This window comes from Atractosteus spatula, chromosome 4 (assembly GCF_055471065.1).
Source record: "Atractosteus spatula isolate fAtrSpa1 chromosome 4, fAtrSpa1.hap1, whole genome shotgun sequence".
Classification (NCBI taxonomy): Eukaryota; Metazoa; Chordata; class Actinopteri; order Semionotiformes; family Lepisosteidae; genus Atractosteus; species Atractosteus spatula.
The window spans coordinates 51414409-51437071 of NC_142709.1; the positions used below are offsets into that span (position 1 = coordinate 51414409).

Here is a 22663-nt window from a genome sequence, read left to right on the forward strand (position 1 = left end):
TACTGCTACAGTTCACCTTAAAACCATGGTTTGCTACCCAACTGTCCTTACAATAAGCCGATAAAATGTTTTTCTTCTTAAAGATCTTACTTAAAGGATCTTGGCTATATAGCTTCTGTAATATGCCTAACTGTGGGGATAATTCATGAAACACTGAAAGGCTCCACATAAATTATGCATGTGCTTTGACATGGAGACATGGAGTTAACTGTTTTATTCCATGTGGATGACCAGCAGTTTCTTTGGAATACTGCTGATTTGTGATGTGCTAGAAGTGCCCAGCTGTGTAGCTCTGGACAAAGTTCAAGGACTGAGCAAAAATAACTATCATCATTGTGACGCATTATATCATCATATTGAGTCGCAAAAAGATTCATGGAGAAACATAAATTGTAGTAAATGAAAATGCAGAGCATGTGTACACTGGTTGTGCAAATGAAAAACGTTTCTGCACCTGCCTTCCTGTGACTGGTTTTCCTGTAGTACCCAGGTTTCTTTCTGTGGCTTCTTACTCTTTGTCGTACATCTGAACAGACACAGGCATGATTAGAGGTTACATGAAGGTTGCAGGTCAGAAACACTGTTGCCAGATGGTTTTGAGGAGAATGAGGGTTATAAAAGTGGATGCAGGCGAACTATTACAGAGCAAGAAGCTTGAGTAATCTGTGGGCTCAAATTTGTAGCTGGAGACTGAACTTACATCACCACTTAAACAATGAAAACTTAAAAGGAGTGTCCCATTTTTAAAATTCGATTGCATGTAAGCATGGTTCTGCCAGACATTAGATGTGATTCTGGCTTTTTTAACTGTTCGTATCAAACACAAAAGGTCTGACACTTGCAGTTTCCAGCATGACCAGTTGTTTTAGACATATACCCATGCAGTAAGATCTCAAATTTATCATATTACACATCCAGAAGACACTATGTAAGTTGGTGCACGACGATCTCTGGGTGGTGAAATCCCACACATGTCATTCTCTAAATATTTCCTGATGTGTCTAATAACAGATTGCTATAATGCTAAGTAGCCAAATGTCAAAATCATTTGAAACATTTTTATTGTAACAGCTGCCTGCTTGAAGACCATCTGACAAGCTATGATCACAAATTGATTTGTTTACACTTATTTTTTTTACAAACTTACTACGAACAATCAGATCTTCTAAAATCAAATATGAATCCCTTTTAAAGGAGTATTTAACTTTTCATTACCAGTAATGGAAAATGGTACATTTTGTTTTGTTGTCCTGGGGAGTCCATTAGTTTCCTTTTAGATTTTGTTCAAGATTTGAATTTCTTCCTTTAATTGGCCTCTAGATATGCATTTTCTCAGGCACTCCTCTGTCTATGGGTACATTCCTAAAGGGGGTTGTGCCAGTGAAATTTACACTTGTCTTATAACTGTGTCCTTAAAACTATGACTAAGCCAAGCATAAAACAGTCCTGTGACACCACTTGGCAGGAAATGCATCTTTGAATTACACCTGAGCTTAAATCCTATGCCCATTGAAGGATAGGATCAAGAAATTAGCCTCGGGACTAATGGTTTGAGCAGAGGCATTCATAGTTAAATTCCCCAACCAAAAAAAGTGAGAAAATTATGCATCTTCTCCCCCAATCAGCAGTATTAGCAGGAAATAAAACATAAATGAGTGCCAAGGGACAGCAGTAACACTATTTTCGATGACATGCAATTGTGTGAGACTATCAACATTGCTGAGAATTATTACTGGTAATTGGAAGAATATTTCTGATAAATTCAGACAGTGGTAACATTTCAAAGCTTTAAAAGTTGTGGAGCCTCTCTGAACACTGTGGTAGACATTTCTTGATAGTAATGTACATCTGCTGAAAAAAAGATATTAGAAACACATTATGATTAAAGTACTGATTTATTCTTTGTCAAATTGAACAAAGCTGAACTTGAATTAGATGAAGGGTGGAGTCCTCAGAACTATGTTTACATTTCCTACAGTAGAATAAAGGATTGCTCTTTGGAGAATTATGATTTCAAAACTTGGTGTGGAACCAGAGATACGTCATCCAGAGGTGCTTCATCCTCATGGGTCTGATCACCTGGCAGTGATTTGAGGTAGGTGACAATTATGAGTGGATCAACTTGGCAGCCAGTGCAATTTAAAACTTATGGGCTCCGACAGACCCTCCAGTGTCATTTTCTTTGCACTTTCTTAATAGAAAAATAATTGCTGGCTTTTTCTTTAACTTATGTATGGTATATAAGTATGAATGCTACCAACATACCTGTTCTATCCTTAAAGTAATCACTAAATTACATAATGAAACTTATATATAATTGTAATCTGAATATCCTTAATCATCTGAAGCAATTGAAAAAATATCCTTATCCTTGATAATATCCATGAATATCCAGGTAGAACAGATTATGTGTTGGTGGAGCCTAACAACATGGATTAAGAAAATAAATTTGTGTTTTAATCAGACCAAGTGTATAATTAATAAAACGGCAGATTTAAGAAATGTGAAGAACTTTTACGTTCTGGAAGCACCTATTCATTTTCACTTTTTGACTGTGTGCTGATGCACCAAATGGGTAATTCTAGGATGTATGTCATGAAGAAACAACTGTTTGGGGGTTTGTCTAAAGCAGATATAGCCTAATTTATCACATATAAATTGAACCAGAATAGTATGCTTACAAATACATGCACAACATTCTTAAGGGTGCTCAGCAGATGATACATTTTTTTAATGCAACAGCTTTACAGTTAATATGGCAAAACTGGATGTATTCAGCAGCCAGTATCTCCATAAAAATCATTTTTTTAAGAGCGATTCTCATGTAAAGCTATAGTTCTATAAAATTATCCTTGTTCTTTGGTTTTGCATATTTTAAGACTCCCCCTTCCCCTATTGTCATGTGCGGCTTTTAGTTAGATTTTGAATTTGTATTACCGGTTCTACATTCATGGTACTAATGTCCATAAGGTGGTTTATTTTAAAGTTAATGCATTTCCTTGTGATGCCTTGTGATGAGAAAATCAACATTTAAATGGAGTAAGATCAAGCATGATGGCTTGAACACATTAAGCTTATTTTTAAATTTTCTTTTTAAAATGTACTGCCACTATTAGAATCTATGAAGTACTGTCCTAATTTGCAAATGGGGATAATCATGCTTTCTTAGAGAACAGCAGTTCATTTTCCTTTTTGGAGAAGACGCTTTCTGTGTGGTGCAGTGTTGCGTACTTCAGAGAGAATGCAATGCAATACATGTATTTAATTGTTTGTATAAAATTTGTTTTAACAAACGTTTTCCTTATTTTTCCAAGATGTTTTTTCGTTGTTGGATCTTTGTCCAGTTTTCATTTTCTACTTTTGTGGACATTGACAACAAGCCAACACAGCTTCGTTCCTACGAGACTGTTTATTGTGAAGTGAATGGAACAATTAAGAGTTGGGCCCCTAAGCTGTTTGTTTTCAGTGCGGAGAATTCGGCACTCATTTAAATAATGAGGTTGCCATTTCCCTCCAGGTGTTTGTTTTGTCAGTTCAGCCGTCATTCAGTAAAATCTTTAAAATGATTGATTTCTAACAGTTACAAAGTTTGTTTTAAGATAATTGTAGTGTAGTTTGAAACAAATACCCTTTGTGGCTCTGTTTTCTATGCAGTTGCTGGCTGAAAGTTTCTTAACTGCGTGGAGAATTGACGGTTGTTGGGTGCCCAGTTATGCTGCAAAAAAACACGTCAGCAAAATCGGGCTTTCTTCTCATTGTGGTATTTTATTAAATAATACCTAACATTTATATTGGAAAGTGAGTCCCGTATAGAATGGGACCTATTTTATCCACCCCTGAAGAGCAGCCCACCCCTGAGCGAGCACAGCAGCCCTTCTGTATACACATCAGTTTGACTTGTTTTGCAGGACCAGCACGATTAGAGTGTATGCCTATTAAAGTATTATTCCTTTTCGTTGTATTCAAGGGATCAGCAATACCTGCCTGCCCACCTACCTTGCCTGATCCATCTCGCTTCTCATTCTTTTCAGATCCCACCAGGAATATAGAATAAGGCGTGATTAAGACTGGGGTTTCCGTTCTGATTCATAGATGATTATTTTTGGCCTGCTGACCCAGTTTAGGATGGCCACTTGTGTTTTCCACATCTTTGGTCGAGGCAAGGAATCCTTGCAGTCGGGCAAGAACGCGTCCATTTCTGGGCATGTAGCGTCCAGTTGGCGCAGAAGCATGTCCCTCCCTGACAGCACCCGGAATCTCCTTGCGGTCACTGGAAGCAGAGTGCCCTTGGGAGCTAATCCCATCGTTCCTTTCTGTGGTGCTGATTGGGGAGTCCTATTCTGCCATGTCACGTGATCTGTACTTGAACCCGCACCTTCTCTAGGATCGTAGGAGTCTCCCTGCATTCCCACATACAGCTGCAGCTTCCATTTCTAGCCAACCTTTAATGTTGTTTCTTGTACTATAAAAAAAAATATTTTGGAAAGAACAATATACTGAAAATTGATTGAAACCCCACGTATCAGGAGTTATTTTTTAATGAAAAGAAATTCCTAATTTTTTTTTGCACACAAAGCAACGTTTTGACCAGATGTGGCATGGCACAGCAAGGAACTGCCACTACATGTGTGAAGTCCACCTTTGGAAAATGCAATCTTCTCATCCTTATTCAGGGTAATCTCCCACTACCTGGATTTTGGGAAGGAGAATATGGTGTTCAGTGGGGTAACTATACCGTATCTTCATCACGTTTTAGAAGAAGTTCCTCACATGCCACATGGGTTTCTCGGACAGACAGTGGATTTTCAGTTTCCAAAGTCTTTGGAAGGGACAGTGTAAATCTGCCTCAAAGCACAGCTCGTGAGATTTAATGTCCTAAAAGGCTCAAAGATTGATCAAACACAGGTTAGTTTTCCTTCAATGAAGATTGAAAAGACACTATTGCAGCTCTTAATCCGCTCGTATTTAAGACCTTACATGCACTATTTTTATTCAGTGAGTCATAATCACTGGGCAAATCAGCTTTTGTACATGCCTGCTGTTCATCTTTTTTATTTTTATTCTCAGTTTTCCACATTTGATTTTATCTAAAAATAGGCAACATTATTAATGTATGCCTTGTTCCGTTAAGGAGGACTCAGTCCAAAATATCCTTTCTCACTTCCAATAGCACAGTAACACATTCCTTAACGTATCTTTTGTCTTCGTTTTATTTTGAGAGAGATGGCAGAAACTGTGGCGTTTTGACTGGAGTAATATTAATGTAATGGGACCCGTGTTGAAAATGATTCAGTCATCTGTCAGTCTGATAAATGGATTAGTACAAGAGGTGTTCCACTGGGAGATGCGGCCCTTCAGGGCTCCCTGCTAATTATATTTAAGTTGTTTGGTACTGTAAGGGAGCAGCATCCAGTTAGTAGCTGAAAGCTTTGATGCAGTGTGCCCCATTAGTCCTTGTTCGGTAGCTAATTAACCACTGAGGCTCAAAACTGAGAAATGACAAGGAACAATAAAAGCAAAGCCCTCAGACATAAGCACATTATAGTCAGATACCCATCTTCCTGCTCCTGCATCTGATTTGCAAAGAAGAAAATTACCTTTTCTGCAATTAGGTTTAAGGACAACATCTGTGATATACTGAATTATATAGCCTGTTTAATGTTTTTCATTTATTTCTGTTCTGTTTTATTATATATATTTCTTGATATCTTTTAAAAAACAGAATTGGTTAGGGAACTAGAGAGTGTAAGTAGGTTTTAAGGACCTTGCAAAATTTACAATAACATTAAAAGTTTAGACTAAGTGGTTTTTAGTGATTTATGTACTCTGGGGACAGAACTTTTTAATGTGTCGTAATTACCCGCCCCTCTCCAGCAGTTCACAGGCAGAGATATTTATTTTTGTAGAAGACTATACAGTAATGCAGGAGTAATGAGGAGGAGATGTCACCAGGCTTAAGGAGACAGGAATCCAGGCCAATAACCCTGCCATCCCAATTAATCTGTGTGATGAAAGCAGTACAAAAGAAATAGATTTTAGAAGGTCTGTCACAGAACAGCAAAGTAAAAAAATGATAAAATATTATTTAAAAGGCACACTGGGGTACTCTGTCATGATACTTGTGTCTGGAACTCTTTCCTGGCAAGTTTGAAGCAAAACAAAATATGGGAATGTATCTGGCCTGCAGAGTTTGGAGAAAGAAGATAGAATGATTTAGATTCAAAAATATATTAATTATCCACATTCATTCTTCTCCAAACCCCTTCCTAGCATTTCATATTGTTAATCCGTTTCTGCACTGTTAATAGACTAGTGATAATTTGGCTCAATGATGTAAGTTCCAATTGTTTTCTTCCATGCCCTTTGTTTATTTATTAGAAATGTGTGTATTTTTGGAACTTGCCTTTATGCCAAGTAGTAGCCTTTTAGACTAGATTTTTTTCATTGTGTTACCTAGTTTTCCCTGGGCTTGCTTACCATCCACCTAGTTACACCCATCTTCCACAAGGGAATGCTATTAAATACATATATTGCTATTCCCTGTCAGAAAGACTAATGGCTACAGAATGCATATTCTGAACTGTTTTGTTTTCTAAAATTTAGCATAAAAATCAAATCATTGCGGTGCCCTACTTCAATCACATAACCTCCGGTTTGTTCTCATTGATATCATGTCATGAAGATGCATTAAAGCTTTCCAGCCTGGCCAATTTTTAGTTAATTTAAAGTGAACTTTAGCTGGGATATCTTTATTAACACCCCTACTCTTCCTGAAAGTGCCACATGACCTCCTCTAGTAATAATGCCTGTTAACAATCCCCATCTATGAATTAGCTTCAACACCTCCCCACTGATAACTGATGTGTGGGCAGCGTTCTGGCACACTATGGCTGCCGTTGCATCATCCAGGTGGATGCGGCTCATTAGTAGTGGTGGCTGAGAGTCCCCATTTCCTGTAAAGCGCTTTGAGTGGAGTGTCCTGAAAAGAGCTATATAAGTGTAAGCAATTATTATTTTTTCAATGGCTGGATAACAAGGACCCCAGTTTAACATCTCATCAGAAGGACAGCGCCTCCTACAGCACAGTGCCCTATGCACTAACCCAGGCCATGTTTTAGAAATTCCATCACCACCATTAACTGCAGCAGCCCGGGTTTCCTTGGAGTTCTATAGTCCTATTAGTAATTTCCTCCTCAGTGCAGATTATAGTGATGAAGGTTGAAAAAATCCAGAGGAATTTGGGATCCTTAACTTGTGAAACCACAAAATTATTGGGGGCGCATACATCACAAGGGATGAAGGTGTATGCCAAGTCAGATGAGTGCTCTCCGTCCTACAGTGTGACTGACAGTATTAGAAAGAAAAAGTTAATAAAGTGATATCAAAGTAGCGTGGGAGAATTTAAAGATCTCAATGAGCATGTGTCTACAGCTCATTGCGAGAATCCACAGGGTAAATTCTGGAAACCAATATAATTCTGTTTGTTCTTTAGTTTCAACAGGGATATTCTGCTACAGCAGATGAAGGAAAAAGACTGAACATGAGTAACCAATCCTGTGTGTATATATATAGATTTTTTTACTTTCATTATAGCAGAAGTTTACTTTCCCAATTTTAGTACAACTCAGCTCAATTTAAAATTAAAGTATATTAAAATAAAATTCCTAATCTGTCTAAAAAATTGAGTGGGATGCATTCATGGAGAAGTGTTATATAGCAACTTCCATAAAATGCGATATACCCAGGTGAGTCACTTAATGTTTTAGAAGAAAAAAAATATTTACATGTTGAAATTATTACGTCTGCCTTGTGTAACTCAGTCAGCCCTGATGGAAACTGATAAACCTCTTAGGTTTAATATATTAAATATGAATTTTCTACACCAGTGGAGCTCTAATTAGTAATTTTGTATGTGAACATATTCATATATACTAAGGTGACACTGAATAAAAATTAATCATGTTGCAGCTGTTTCACTTATCTATAACCATAAGGCTGTCATTAGATCTGTTCTCCCTTTAAATTATGCTTTTACAAGGCTAAGAGCATAAGTGTCCCTTGTGTTAAATGTAGGCTCATCCTATTACTAGGGCCTGGAGTGTTATTAACGATGTGATTTTTAGGGCTCCTCACCTGTAGTTCAGTCATTATCCTCTAGGTATCCCCGTAAATACGCTAATCTCAGCAATCATTAGGTAATTGGCAAAGGAAATGGGAATTAAAAATGAAATAAAATGTGTTTACTGGTACAAATCATCAAAAAGCATTTCTTTAAGTAAAGGAATGCAACACCATCCAACTGGTGTACTTTGTATCCATTGGTATACCATATTTTCCAAGATCTGCAATTTGAAATTAGTGTACATTCGGAAGATAACTATAGGACAATGTAACATTAGTAACTGTGGAAGTAAAATGTCTAAAAGATCAGTTTTGCACATTGTTTTCCAAGAGTGATCAAGTACTGGTGAACTCGGTTATTCAATCCGAGATAGTTTATTTGCTGTCTGTGATTTACACCTCTAAGGCACAGAACTTTGTGAAATGTGAAAAGTTCATTTGAAATGGATTTAAAAAAAAAACATGACTGGATTTGTATCAGACAATGCCAGTTGCATGATCAAGGCTTACAGTGACATTCTTCAAGGCTTGTTGTCGAATTCAGTACATTTAACTTGGTATTCATCGAGATTTGTTCATATGATACTTATAAGGGCTAATCATTTCCTCTAAACAAATAAGCTTGTTGCAGCAATGAAGACAGTTTTTAAACATTGACTAAGCAGGAGAATGTTTTAAAGAGCAGCCGAGACATGCAATAGAAAGAATGTACTCTACGTATAAAGCTGCCAACCAAGCCAACTTGAATTGTGTACACTTGATATTCTGGCGCAGAATACCATTCCAAATATAGTAGTTTTTCTCAAAGCTTTTGTGGCATAGGATATTTCATACGGTGGTGTTACAGGAGCTGAAAGCATTGCTAAAGATGTATGAGGTTTGGACAGTTAGTTTTTTTAATTGACATATGGCAAAGGTCTTGCTGATCTGATGAGGTTTGATTGTTGTATACCTTGAGTACATGTAGCATACAAGAAAACTGAGGCATTAATAAATGCATGCAGAGCTGTTAAAACCTTAAGTGAAGCTACCAAAAAACTGATTGCATACATCCACATGGATCAGTTAAAAAATAAAACAATTCAACTGGCTCACAGTTAGGTTATTCAAATCAAAGTCAGTGTGCAGTTTGGATGTTAGGTTCCCGTTAGATTTTATTCCAGGCTGACAGTATATCTGAAATGCACAAATACAAGCACTATGCAAATGAAAATGTCAGTGGAATGTGTTCTGAGAAAATATTGGAATGCGGCTAAAAACATATTTCTCAGTTTGAAAGATAAATGATATTTTTGAGTTGTTACCAGTTCTTTGGATGCTGAAAAAAGTGTTTCTCCACATGGGCAGGTTTTCACACAGCAACATCAATCTATGAAAGAAGAATGGGGAACTGACAATGATTAAATTTAACAGCAAAACACAACACATTGGGTGCTTTATTTCCTGGTACTGTAAGTGACAATTATAGGTTCCTTGTGAATAGCTTTTATGCAGGCTACTGAAGCTTTACTGTGACTGCACTTATTTTTGGATTTTATTATTTTTCGTCTCTGAGCAAAGCATAACTGGTCTGTTGATACATTATATCTGTGTTCACAGTCAGCTTCAATTTATTCCTGCATTATCTATTGTACTACTGAATAAAACGAACACTATTGTCAGTAGCCCTGTACACTGCAGTTAATCTGGTTACGCATGTTAGTAGCAGTAATGAAATGATTAATTTAGATGATTAAGGTGTTGCACTGAGGCGATTGAGGCGGTGTTGCACGGCACCGTGTACAGTGGTTAGCTTCGCGGCCTCGCTGCACTGGGGCCCTGGGTTCAATTCCTGGGGTGTTATCTGCTGGAGGTTTTATGTTCTCCCTGTGTTCACATAGACTTCCCCAGGTGTCCAGTTTCCTCCCCCCGTCCAGAGACATACTGGTAAGTTAATTGGCTTCTGGGATAATTAATATGAGTGTATGCCAGTCTGTGTGTGCCCTGCAATGGACAGATATTCCATCTAGGGTGTATCCTGTCTTGTGCCCTTTGCTTGCCAGGATAGGCTCAAGCTTCCCTGTACTGGATAAAACTTTTAGAAAATGGGTGGATAGGTTGAGGTGATTAATTAGTAAATGCCTTTAGGAGTCTATATTGACCTCCAGGTCCTAGAGGACTGAAAGTGAAGGAATACTGTCCTAATTTTTGCTGGATTTGTAATAGAAGGAAATGAACAAGTTACTCAACATTAATAAATGACTAGTTTACCCTAGGAAATTCTTTAAGATGCATTTTTATCTCATTATCCTAAGAGCATCGTGAAGCCTATCCAAAAGGCATTAACTGACAAAATTCAAGGTTTTGTAAGCATTAGAGAAAAAAATCCGGCTGATCTTTCCAGTTATTACATTATAATTTTTGTAATAAACATTCTTCTTTTTTTCAAGTAAAGGAAATTATTTGGATTTGAAATACAGGTTAGGAATATTAGGCGAGAAAAATTCCATTCACTACCTGTTACCCTGATGCATATGACTTCCCTAGGTTTGACTGTTCACCTAACGTCGCTCCTCTGAAAGTTTTCCAAGAGGTAATTTTGCCACAAGTTCCTATGGATTTCTGTTGGTTTGTCATGTCTTCACGGTGCTTTACTACATGTGGCATTGGGAATACTGGTATTCATGGTTTTCATGGTATTCCTTTGGTCTAGTGTTGGGGAAACTAAAACACTGCTATCCTCCTGAAGATAGCCACATACTCTCAAAACATGTTATGTAATGCCAAATCTGATTCAGGCTTTGAACTATTTTCTTCCTGGAAGCACGATTATTTTTTATGTGCTTCGATACAGAACCTTTTTTGTGGAGAAGAGATCATTACTAATTGTCCATTGATATTTCAGTGCAAGATAAAGTTTGAGAGATGTAAGGTTTATGCACAAAAAGTAAATGCATAGTTATGCACAGATATTTATGCACAGATAGCAAAAGGACAGTTGGCTCTTGGAAAACACTCTATTTGATTTAGGTACTTATTCAGGTTCAGAAGACCTTCATTATTATTGCCACTGCCTGGATTAAGTTCAAAAGGTTTTTTTTTGTTAAACTGAGAATTATTAGCCTTGCTTCTCTCTGAGTGTATAAATTATTGGTAAATGTAAATTCGGTTCACGGTCAAAAGAAGGTGCTTTTTAATTTATAATGTGATTATCTTAAAGTTTACATCTGAGACCTGTAGTTGATTTTTATTAAAATCTTTTTTAAAAACGGTCATAAACAGTAGATTGTGGCATGTTTTCAGTTTAAATCATAGAAGTACACCAGGTCTTTCAGTGATTCATCTGTATTTTGAACATCTCAAACGTTAAGCTGATAAAATCTATGGTTTCGCTTTTTGCAAATGTGTGGTATTACAGAAAATATCGGGGAATTTTGAGTGGACTATGTCTGTGAAACCTTATGTCTCTGTGAGGCTGGTTTCTCCCAAAAGAGTTCTCCTAAGATGTGAGCCTGGTCAGTACCTAAATGGAGACCTCCTGCGAAAAACGAAGGTTGCTGCTGGAGGAGGTATTAGTGGGGCCAGAAGGGGGTGCTCATTCTGCGGTCTATGTGGCTCCTAATGCCCAAGTATAGTGACGGGGACACTACAGTGTAAAAAGGTGCCATCCTTCAGATGAGACATAAAACTGAGGTCCTGACTCTCTGTGGTCATTAAAAATCCCAGGGCATTTCTCGAAAAGAGTAGGGGTGTAACCCTGGCATCCTGGCCAAATTTCCCATTGGCCCTTACCAATCATGGCCTCCTAATAATCCCCATCTTGAAATTGGCTTCATCACTCTGTTCTTCTCCCCACTGATGTGTGGTGAGCGTTCTGGCGCACTATGGCTGCCGTCACATCATCCAGATGGGGCTACACATTGATGGCGGTGGGGGGTATCCCCATTACCTGTAAAGCGTGTCCAGAAAAGCACTATATAAGTTTAAGCAATTATTGTTATTATTATTTTAACGAGATATATCATTTTGCCATTGTGCTTGAATGTCAGGTATGCATAAGATGCATCATTTACATGCAGTTGAACACATAATTATCATTGATGGGCACTCTGGAAAGACTAAATAAAATTTGTAATGTTTTCTGTTCCCTCTAGGAAAAATGAAACAAAAATATATCCTTTGGTAGAAATATGAAATTCAGTGCAGCAGCCAGCTTGGAACCATAAAAAACCTGAGTATCTGCCATAACATTGTAAGAATAGCAGGCATATATATTGAGTACAGTGGTAAAATATGGTTATATTTTCTTCATTTCTGTGTTTCATGGCCTTATATTTTGCAATACACTTTTGGGTTGGGTCCTGTTTATATTGAGAGTACAAATGTTCAGAGTTGCAAGAAGCTGATTGCTTTAGTCAAACAATTAACTGGCCTAAACCAAAGATGTAAAAGAGGGCACAGTGGAGGACTGGAGGAAACGGTGTGATCTCGAAAGGAGATAAGTGTAAGTATGTGTATCCAGAATCAATAGCATTCAAGGGTTAGGATCACGAAGGAATTCTGTGCTTTTGAAAATGAGCCCTGACAGCAAGGTGGTAATGCAACAAATATTGAAGTTGTAGGCAAAAATAACCAGGACCACACCTGTTGTATAGAAGCTGTTGAGGTTAAATAATTTATTTGACAGGTATTCTGATCAAAATGCTACCTGTTTCTCCTAAATGTTTAAAGGCCTGCGTGTAATTAGAGTTGTAGCAGTGTGCCAGTATGACAAGGATAGTGAGGCGCTAATTGCTCAGGTCTCAACTATGCTTTCAGTATGAGCCTCTCATTACCAGCCTGCAAAGCTAATCTGATAAAGACACGTGTTGCTGCAATAGGATCAATTGCTGAATGAAATTCCTCTCTTAAGGGACATTACATTTTTTCATAGTGCCAGGTTTCACTGCGCTCATCCTCAAAACATCATTTGTGCTTTGGTTTGCAAAACAAAAAATAATACAAGGTGCCATATCACCCAGTCTCTTGAGAGATGAGGATGAGTGTTTCTATCCGCTTATTTGAATCTTACACCAAAGGCAACTCTTATCAGCCACGGGCATTAATATGATTTGAACACAATGCAGCTATTGGAGAGGTTTCTGCTGTTTTGTGATATACTGTACAAAGAATGTATTAACCATGTTGAACAAAGTTAAACTGCTTCAATAGGAGACAATTTTATGTGCATGGTTAAACTGCATATTCACCTTCTAAAATATATCTTCAAAAATAGAGGATTTAAATTATCGTTGCCACATTTTATCAAAAGAACATTGAAATAAAGACTAAATGCAGAAGATGAAGTTATTGATATCTAGGGCAGTTACATATATTTGTAGAATGAAAACGGATTAAACCTTTATTGGACCTTATTGTAATGCTTTTACAATCATTATAAATGAAAACCCGTTTTTTCCTTATTGAACACAAACTTAGAAAGTGACATTTATCAGAATACTAATTTAAGAGTTACTGAAAGGAATCAAATGTTGACTTTTAGGAGTTTGTGTTTTCTAACAGATGGTCAAATTAACACAACATAAAAATTGTATGAATACACTCATTTACTGTTATTCACGTAGCACTCTGTTTATTTTCCTGTGGAGTTATACTAAATATTAATTCTTCAGATAGAGAGATGTTTCTCTGTAGGGTTATACTGAGTTAACAAAGGAAGGCGATTATTTGTGACCACAGATGTTAAACTCTTATTTAGGTAGAAACGGGTTTAGATGGTATATTTAGTTTGCATTAGATGACATATACACATCCTGTTCCAATCAGAAGGCGACAGCAGAGGAAAAAATCAGAGCGTAATCAGAATTAGTCACTAAGGAATTTAAACTCTAAGTGAGGTCACCAACATAATAATGCAATCTTGCCTTTCTACCTGATTAATTATTGCCTTAAAATACTTAAGGTGCTCAAAGATTTCCATGTTGCATTTATCTTGTGCCTCACATACTATGAAGTGATTAATGCAGTTACTAATACCAGTAATGATGAAAGTATATCCAGGGTGTAGTCTTGTGCTCTGTGCTTGCATGATGCTCACCAGGAGTAAGCCCTTTCCCATAATGGAAGGATAGAATATTAATGAAAAATGAGCATAAAACATGCTACATTCAAATGAGATATGTATGGGCAAAAACTGGTAGCCAGCTGTCACTTATTAGAGGATGGCTTGTAAAGGAAATGTGAATTGTTGCTGCCCTGAGTCTCTGTTCTGTAAAATTCTCTTGCAAGTATTGTAATTTAATTGAGAAGTTCATTGGTTTTTAAAAAAGCATTTTCTGTTATACACAATACAAGCACACTGCACTTTGTAACAGTTGTACTGCATTTCTTTTTATTTCACTCAGTAAATGCTGTGGCTGTGCTTGTTCAGGAATGTATTGTGCCCCCATTTTCATCAACATGCATTTTTAAATCAAGTTCATATTCTGGGTAATCAGGATAAATAATGCCTTCATAATGTACAAGTGCATATGTGAGGGACCAAATTGTATATTTGCTATTCAGGTAGGAGGACCCTGAATATTTTTGGATTCAAATGCTGACCCTGATATTTATACAAAAGCTTTCATTATCTTTTACTTTTTAACTGTGGCTGTGAATATAAATGGTTGAGAACTCCAATGTCGTTCTCATTTGGTGATATTCTATCCAAAGCAGTTTAGGAAATAGGAGTATTTTTGAATAGCTTAGAACATTCTTTTTATGTCTTAAAGCTATTTTCAATAATGGTAGGACACAAATCCAAATAATTTCCTTTACTTGAAAAAAAGAAGAATGTTTATTACAAAAATTGTCATGTAATAACTGGAAAGATCAGCTGGATTTTTTTCTCTAATGCTTACGAAACCTTGAATTTTGAGTCAGTTAATGCCTTTTGGATAGGCTTCACGATGCTCTTGGGATAATGAGATAAAAATGCATCTTAAATAATTTCCTAGGGTAAACTAGTCATTTATTAATGTTGAGTAACTTGTTCATTTCCTTCTATTACAAATCCAGCAAAAATTAGGACAGTATTCCTTCACTTTCTTGTGGTTGCTATGCTACCAGAAAGGAATTCTTCAGCACATCTGAATTTGAAAGAGCTCAGGATTAAAGTACACATATAAAGGAGTTGTGTGGATCTACATAGTTATGCATTCCTTCACTTACATTCCCTTTCAGCCTGGCCTCAAGGGAATGTGAAACCCATTAGTGTTTTTCAGCTGCAGTTTTATAACTCTGATGTCACAGGGATCAGCTTGTTTGAAATCTAAAACTGTGAGCCTTCCTCTTTCATTCATTCAAAGCTCGCCTTCTCTCTAAAAGACCTAGAAGGGGAGATAACTGGATTTTGTCATAATTCTATTTTCCATCTTTGATGTTTTTGGCTTTGATGCATTCTCTCCATGCACCACTTCCCTTTTCTGGTACTTCATTATCTTAGCACATAAGTTTCAATATTAAGAACATTTTAATATTAAAGGATCTGTATTTTGAGAGGCGTTCATAGTGTGGTAAATTGAAAGTGAGTATTCCACTTCCTTGTGCAGTTTTCACTTGCATTATATGGAACAAATCTGAAATCAAGCAGAACTGTAAAGAGGACATCTCTGAACCCCTGTCATAAAAAATTGTGGGATGACGAGAATTGTCACGATCACCGTGTTTTATGTTCAGGCATGTAAAATCCAAGGGTGTGATTTGTCTGAAGTACCTGAAAATAGCTACTGTTCACTTACACTTGAAAATGAAGTATATTGTGTACACATTAGGTTGCTCATCCACTTTTACTCTTCGTCATCTAAATCATGCCTCTTTTCATGAAACTCAAACATGTTCTTCAAATGGGGTTTCTATGATGTACTGTATATGTATCAATTACATACTGTATATAATTTTAGAAACCTTAGTTACAGGTAATATTCTGTGCCTTAGATGCCTCTGTGTTCTAAAGGAAATACTTATTTGACTAGCTGTTCTGGCATTGAAAGTAGAACACATTGGTCAGCTTATCAAATAAGCATTGGGAAATGCATCAATAAAAAGGGCTGACAGTGTACATCAACAAGTGCTTATTCACAGTAACAACTAGTACTTATACAAAGAAAATCTATTGCTGTTTTGTAGACGACTTCAGTTTCTCCATATATAAATTCTGAATGTTTCTTTAAAGCTAAAAAAGTCAAATGCAGATTTGAGTGGAGAAAAAAGCACACTATTTTGAAAAAAATATTTACTGTTACTGTGCATGCCTTAGGCTCATCACTAATTGAATCACTCTATCTTTTATCTATGAACAGATGAGTTTTAAGCAGCAGTTGATAGATACTCTGATTCCTGTTTTGATTGTTTTACATGCTCAGCCAAGACTCTGTGTGGATGTAGAAATAAAACTTGATTGGATTGCCTAATGTCTGAAATCTGAGTGCATTTCCTGAACATTACCATATAGACCAAAGGCAAGTGGGGATCTCAACGGCTCTACTAGTAGTTTTCTTTTTTTTATGAGGCCACTCATTCCTAGGGATTGATGCACTGCCAGAAGAGCTAATCTGATTGACAGATATAGCCTATAGGTAGATGCTTAAGCTTAAAAAGCTTCAGTTGCATTTATTACATGTAATAATCACACTTGGAATAAGGCCTGATGGCCTATGCAGTGCTAGAAGACCTTTCCCATCTAATGGGTCCAAATAACCCAGCGTTGTTGTCATCATTCCTTTGTGTCAACATAGAAGACTAGAAAGTGTTTCAGAGTGTTTTGTCATCCTTTAATTGAATCATACAAATAAAGTCTTCACTTTTCTCATGTGGTAGTGGCTTTCCTGTCTATCTTTGAAATAATGCTTGGACTGCTCCAGGCTGTGGAGGAGATTGTGTACCCAAAGGAAACAGCAGCCAACACCATTCCAGCACTGTCACATCCATCATCACCCTTTACATCTTGATTCTTCTTCTTGAGAGTGTTCCTCTCTGAGATGGGGTGATAGGATCTGGCTTCAGGGGAGGTATTTTGGAATAAGGGAGCTATTTGTGTTCACTGCTATTTTTGATATACAGTACAGTATCTACACAGCCTTTCCAAAGCAACACATTTTGTAGCCTAACAGTGCAAAATCAAAACCCCTTAAGCCAGATTTATTTTCCCATTATTTACACATTGTAACATGCAACCTGCAAGTGAAAAACAAACGGTCAAACAATCCGAAAAGTAATTTCAAATTAAACCTAGAAAAATGGGTTAGGTAAGCGTGCATACCCCTTAGTAATTGCAACTGTAAATTAGCTCTGGTGTAAACAATTGCCTTCCAAATCGCAACAAGCAAATTAGCCTCCACTTGTATTCAGTGGTAGTGATTCTGATTTCAAAATAAAATTCTGTGGCAATCTGCGTTGATGTTTATTAACAGCTGTGTGCTTTGACTGTTAGTTCAGGCAATTGGACCTAACTCCAGTTTGTCACAGTGTTTCACTATGACTTAGAGAAGCAAACTAGACCGATCGGGAAGCACCAAGATTATCAACACAAATGTTCCTTCTTTGTGCTGCACATGCTCTTTAGCATTCTTGTATTGGTGGTGAATTATTTTAGCTAAATGAATTAGTGAGTTATTTAGTACCCTTTTCCCTGTTTCAGTAACGACTTTATCTTGTGGGACATGTCCTCCGAGACTTGCAGATTTTTTTTTTCTTTGAATAAATTACAAGTAATGTACTGTGATTGAGAAAGTGTCTAGTGAAAAATGTTAAATTCTGGGCAATGGCATTAAACGTTATTCAGATGAAGGGTTCCCCTGTGGCTCAGCTAGTGAAAGCACTGCCTTAGAGAGTCAGATCTGCACTTATTCCAGATGTAGAAACTTAAAAATGAGAGGGACTCTCGGCATCACACAGTTAACTGTAGTCAGTGTTGACTGGGAGATCAGTTGGCCAGGGCTGTATCTTGCTGGGAACCTGCCCCTGTTTGCCAGTGGAGATGTACAGCTCCTTCCATAAGCACGAGCTCTTCTCACCAATGCTGCGTGTTGTGTCAAATGGCAAGTGGCCCTTTTGGTGACTGTTCTGGCAGAGCACGTCTAGACATATTCTTTCTTGAGAAAGTGCAGGAGTCATTGCTGGAGACCCGAGTCTTAAAGACAATGGGCACTTCTAATTTAAGAGAATACAGAATAAGGCTTGTTGCTTTTAATAATTGGCAAAAATAAACTACATTAAAATTTCCATGACCTTATTATGGTATTGGAATTAGTACTTCAACCTTACAATGTTGTCACTCATTGTTACTCTGCAACAGTTGTTTTTAAATCTTTATTGACTTGCCCTAGGTGTTCTTCTGTGTGTTTTACAGATTCTACTTCTTGACAGTTTTAAGTATCTGGGTCCTTTAGGTTTTTGCTCAGTTGAGACAATACCTTGAATGCTGACTGCTCCCGAAAAGCTTTACCCAAAGTTAGTGCTTTATAGCCAATGTACACTTGCCAAAACCTATTACATGGTGGAACAATGAGAACACATAAAATACCTCTACAAGGACTATTTAACTTTTCACATTTTTTCACTGGCCAAGTAGTTAAGCCAGAAACTGTAGCCACATAAAGCTAAATTACATTAGAAGTCACTGTCAGGTTGAAGAGACTTGATGAAAAATATTTTTTTATGTAGTAGAGATGGATTTGCTCGGCAACCAGCCGTGTCATTGACATTCTCAGCAGACCGTTGCAATCGTTGTGTTAGGCAAGGTGAAACTGCACTAATGGAGGCATGAATTAAGATATTTCATCATTTCTTGACTTGGGGTAATACACTTCAGCACTTAGCATTATTGTCATCATAAGGGGACAGTGAGGGAAATCATTTAATCCACTGATGCAGGGGAGGCCTTCATCACGATTGCAGTCATAATTCATTTCAGAGATGGAGTGAAACATACAAGAGCTGGGAGAGCTGACAGTATTGCCCATCCCTGATCAAGCTTCTCCTGCAGTCCTTCCACACACTTTCTGTCTCATGTTTGTTCCCCATGAATGAGTTTTGTAATGCTTCCAAAACTGACAAACAGGGGGGGGGAAGATTGAAGTTGTTTGCTGTTGACATCTAGTGATAAACTAACATCATCACAGTATGATGTGTGGGCTGCTAACACAAATTTAAAACAAAATGCAGTAATAGATACTTTACCAGTATAAGCTAAGAAAAACATAATCTGGTTAGACTTCAAAAACTGTACTCATAAAGTCAATAGGAATTAAAATTGCGTGTAAAGGGAAGCAGATTGTTGTAAGCCTCTGTTGACACTTAATTGATTTTATCCTGGTGGACATAATGTGTTCCACTTCCTGCTGCTCTTCAAGATGACATTTTTGAGATTGGGAAGTTGAGAGATTTCTGAGGTTGGGAAGTCTTTGTTTTAGCCTTTGAGCCATGCATAGTCTGGTTTGTATTTATGATGATGTAATATAAACATAAAGTTTTTATGTGTTCCTTGTCTTACAAAGAAAAGAAACTAGATACAAATGTCAAAAGCGTAACCTATAATTATTAGATTTTACTTTATCGTGGGCAGTTGATTTTATTTTATTTTTTAGTTCTGTCTGATTTGCATTAATAGAATGATAGAGCAAGTTATTTAATTGATCACAGCTTTTGGCCGGACCAGTTTTTTGTTGTGATTTCTTCTTTTGAGCTGATTGGCAGCTTTCTGAGTTTCCATATGTAGATTTTCCATTTTTGCAGAAAACCAGTCACGTGCTGCTTTTCAGACTTGCAGGTAAAGAATTGGTTGACATTTTTCTAAGTTGCACTACCAAGTTTCACATTGTAAAAACGACAAGCCCTCCACTCCCATCAGCTTCTGTTTTTTATCAAATCAGATAAAATGCTTTCTTTTGCATGGAGTATTGTCTCCTGAAGATGGTGGTATTCTCTGAACTGATTTAATAGAAGCAATATATTTTTTGTAGTAATGTGTCTAATATTGTGCTATTCTGAATTAGATATTGTTTAATTGTCTTGATTAAACTTTGTGCTTTTAATCAATTATTAAATTATATATTGGGTCCAAATGTATTGAGAAAGTGAAGTCTAAACTGAGATTTTCATAATAAACATTTGTCATAAAAAACATGGTTGATAAGTACAAGTCCCAGGTATGTAATTTTTTATTAAATCAGTAGAGTTCTATGCTCTTGGGTCAATGAATAGATTTGAACCTCTATTTTGCAGGAGCAAAAGTTGTTTGAAAATTGCTCGGCATTTGTCTCTTGTTGAAAAGCTTTTTGTTGTTGGGTAATTAAGATCATAAAATAGCTGTGACCTTCCCATCAACTCACTTCAGCATTTGGAGTTTGTAGTCAAAAGTAAAAATGTTTTGACAACAAGGGCTTTCTCTTAAAGAAAAGCAGACAGCTGTGATGAAGAAAATAAAACTCAGTTAGAACCATAACAAAGAAATTAGGCATACTAAAATCAACAATTTGGTATATACTGAAAAAGAAAGAAACCACAACTATAATTTCCAATCAGGCAAGACCAGGTAGGCCAAGAAAAACATCTGCAGTTGATGACGGAAAAATAATCACAGCTATCAGGGAAAAAAAAACATGGGTTAAAAACTTGGCTGTCCAATCCTCAACTTGGAGGGCCAATGTGTCTGCAGGTTTTTGTTCCAACTCTGCTCTTAACCACCCAGTTCAGCTCAATATGGGCTAAATGGAACCAGTTTAATAACCTCACATAGCTCTGCCTGTACTGCTGCTTTAAAGAGATCTATAAGACCTGCTGACACACAGTCCCTCCAGGAGCAGGATTGACCATTCCTGCCCTAAAACACCTGCCTGAAATTGCCAGCAACCTCCCAAGTGCAGGGGTGAAGACATCAAAATCCTCCATTAGCAGAAGAGACAGACAGCAGAATTACAAGAGTTACACTGCAAGACACAAAACTCCCATTAGTGCCTGCAGCGGTAAGGCCAGATTAGCTTTTGCATGGAAATACAAACATGAGTCAGGAGAGTTTTGAAAGTATCATCAGTAAGGGTTTATCCTGGTTTCATTTGTCAGTGACAAGAAGGTTAGAATGTGAAGAAAGAAATTGCTAAAACTCTGAGGAATACTCAGTCATCTGTGAACTGAATCACTTATCTTTATTGAAGATGTAACACATGAAGGCAGCATTACCATGAATTCTGTCGTTTACACAAATTTTGTCTAAGTAGAAGAAACTGCTTCCATGGTTCCATGCAGCGTGACAGTGGCCCGACATGAACTGTATAACCAGTGCAACCATGGAGCTCTTTAGGAGCAAGAAGTGAAAGTCTTAGACTTACAAAGAATGTGAACAAGCATTTTACAAGCTGAACTAAAAACCAAAGCCAAAAGATCCCATTGGCAACTCATCCCACTCCTAGCAGCTTCAGCAAAAACATGGAATCACAATATGCAATAAAACAAAAATACAATTGGTCTTTGAGGAAAGCTGAACTCTCCCATGACAACTACTTCTTTGCACATACTGTACATCCCTGATTTAATTTTACAATATTGAAATATAATATCTGGATTTTCTGGTCTGTAGAGAACTCCTGACACAATGCCATTTGAATGTTATTGTAAGCCTTATTAGTACTGAAACCCTTGATAAGTTAATTTTATCTTTTGTGTTGCTGTAAATCATAACCTCCAGTATAAATACAGCAGTCTTGCACTGCAGTGATGTTGATGATTGGATACAACAGTCTGGTGGTTAACTTCCACACAGTCTGTCGAAGTGTGCTGAACTGTTCTCAGTGCAGTGCTTCCGGAATCGACATTCTAAAAAAATGGCTATGATTTTTTATTATAGCTTAGAACTACAACACTGTGTTCTACAAAGTGCCCATCTCCACTACATAATCTGTAATTTTTTTTTTGCATGCAACATTTTATTTCTTAGGTTACCATGTCCATTTAGTAGTCCTTCATAACTGATTGTTTGAACTGTTTTTTTTTTTCTCTTGCAGAGTGTGGCACTCCCTTTATATAAACCTCATACGTTGAGGTGAGGCTAAGATGAGTATAACCAGTGACGAAGTGAACTTCTTGGTTTATAGATACCTCCAGGAATCAGGTAAGGACTTCTTTAAAAAATAACTTATAAGTGTGGTGCTTTTAGACAGAAGTCAAGGTGGGTTCTGGTGGGTAATGCTATTTATACAGTTTTATTGTAGCTAATTGTTAATAGTGCTATAATCACAAATACTCTGCAGGAGTATTGGGTAGACATTCATATTTTTTATGTATTTAGAGCATCTTTGTTCTTCGGCTGCACATTTATGGATTTTCAGAAATTTTGACTAACAGCTAACCAAGAAAACAGCCAAGGTTGTAATGCTTTTATTTCTCAAGGATGTCTGTCTTGGTGTTGAAGTTTTTGAGGTTCTGTTTCCTGATAACATTGTCATGATGGTGTGCAACTCAATTGGCAAAGAAATGATGTAAAATGACTCTTTGAACTATAGATTCAACCAGAAACTGTGAAATACAG

General features: G+C 37.1%; 1 protein-coding gene across 1 annotated transcript in view; it reads left to right on the forward strand.

Moving 5' to 3' along the window:
* Positions 1-22663, forward strand: part of tbl1x (transducin beta like 1 X-linked) — an 82240-nt gene that overhangs the window by 34772 nt on the left and 24805 nt on the right. The window contains exon 3 of the mRNA XM_088912622.1: positions 22140-22246. Coding sequence (XP_088768748.1) covers positions 22189-22246 — 58 coding nt within the window. The 5' untranslated portion in view covers positions 22140-22188. The remainder of the gene's footprint in view (positions 1-22139; positions 22247-22663) is intronic.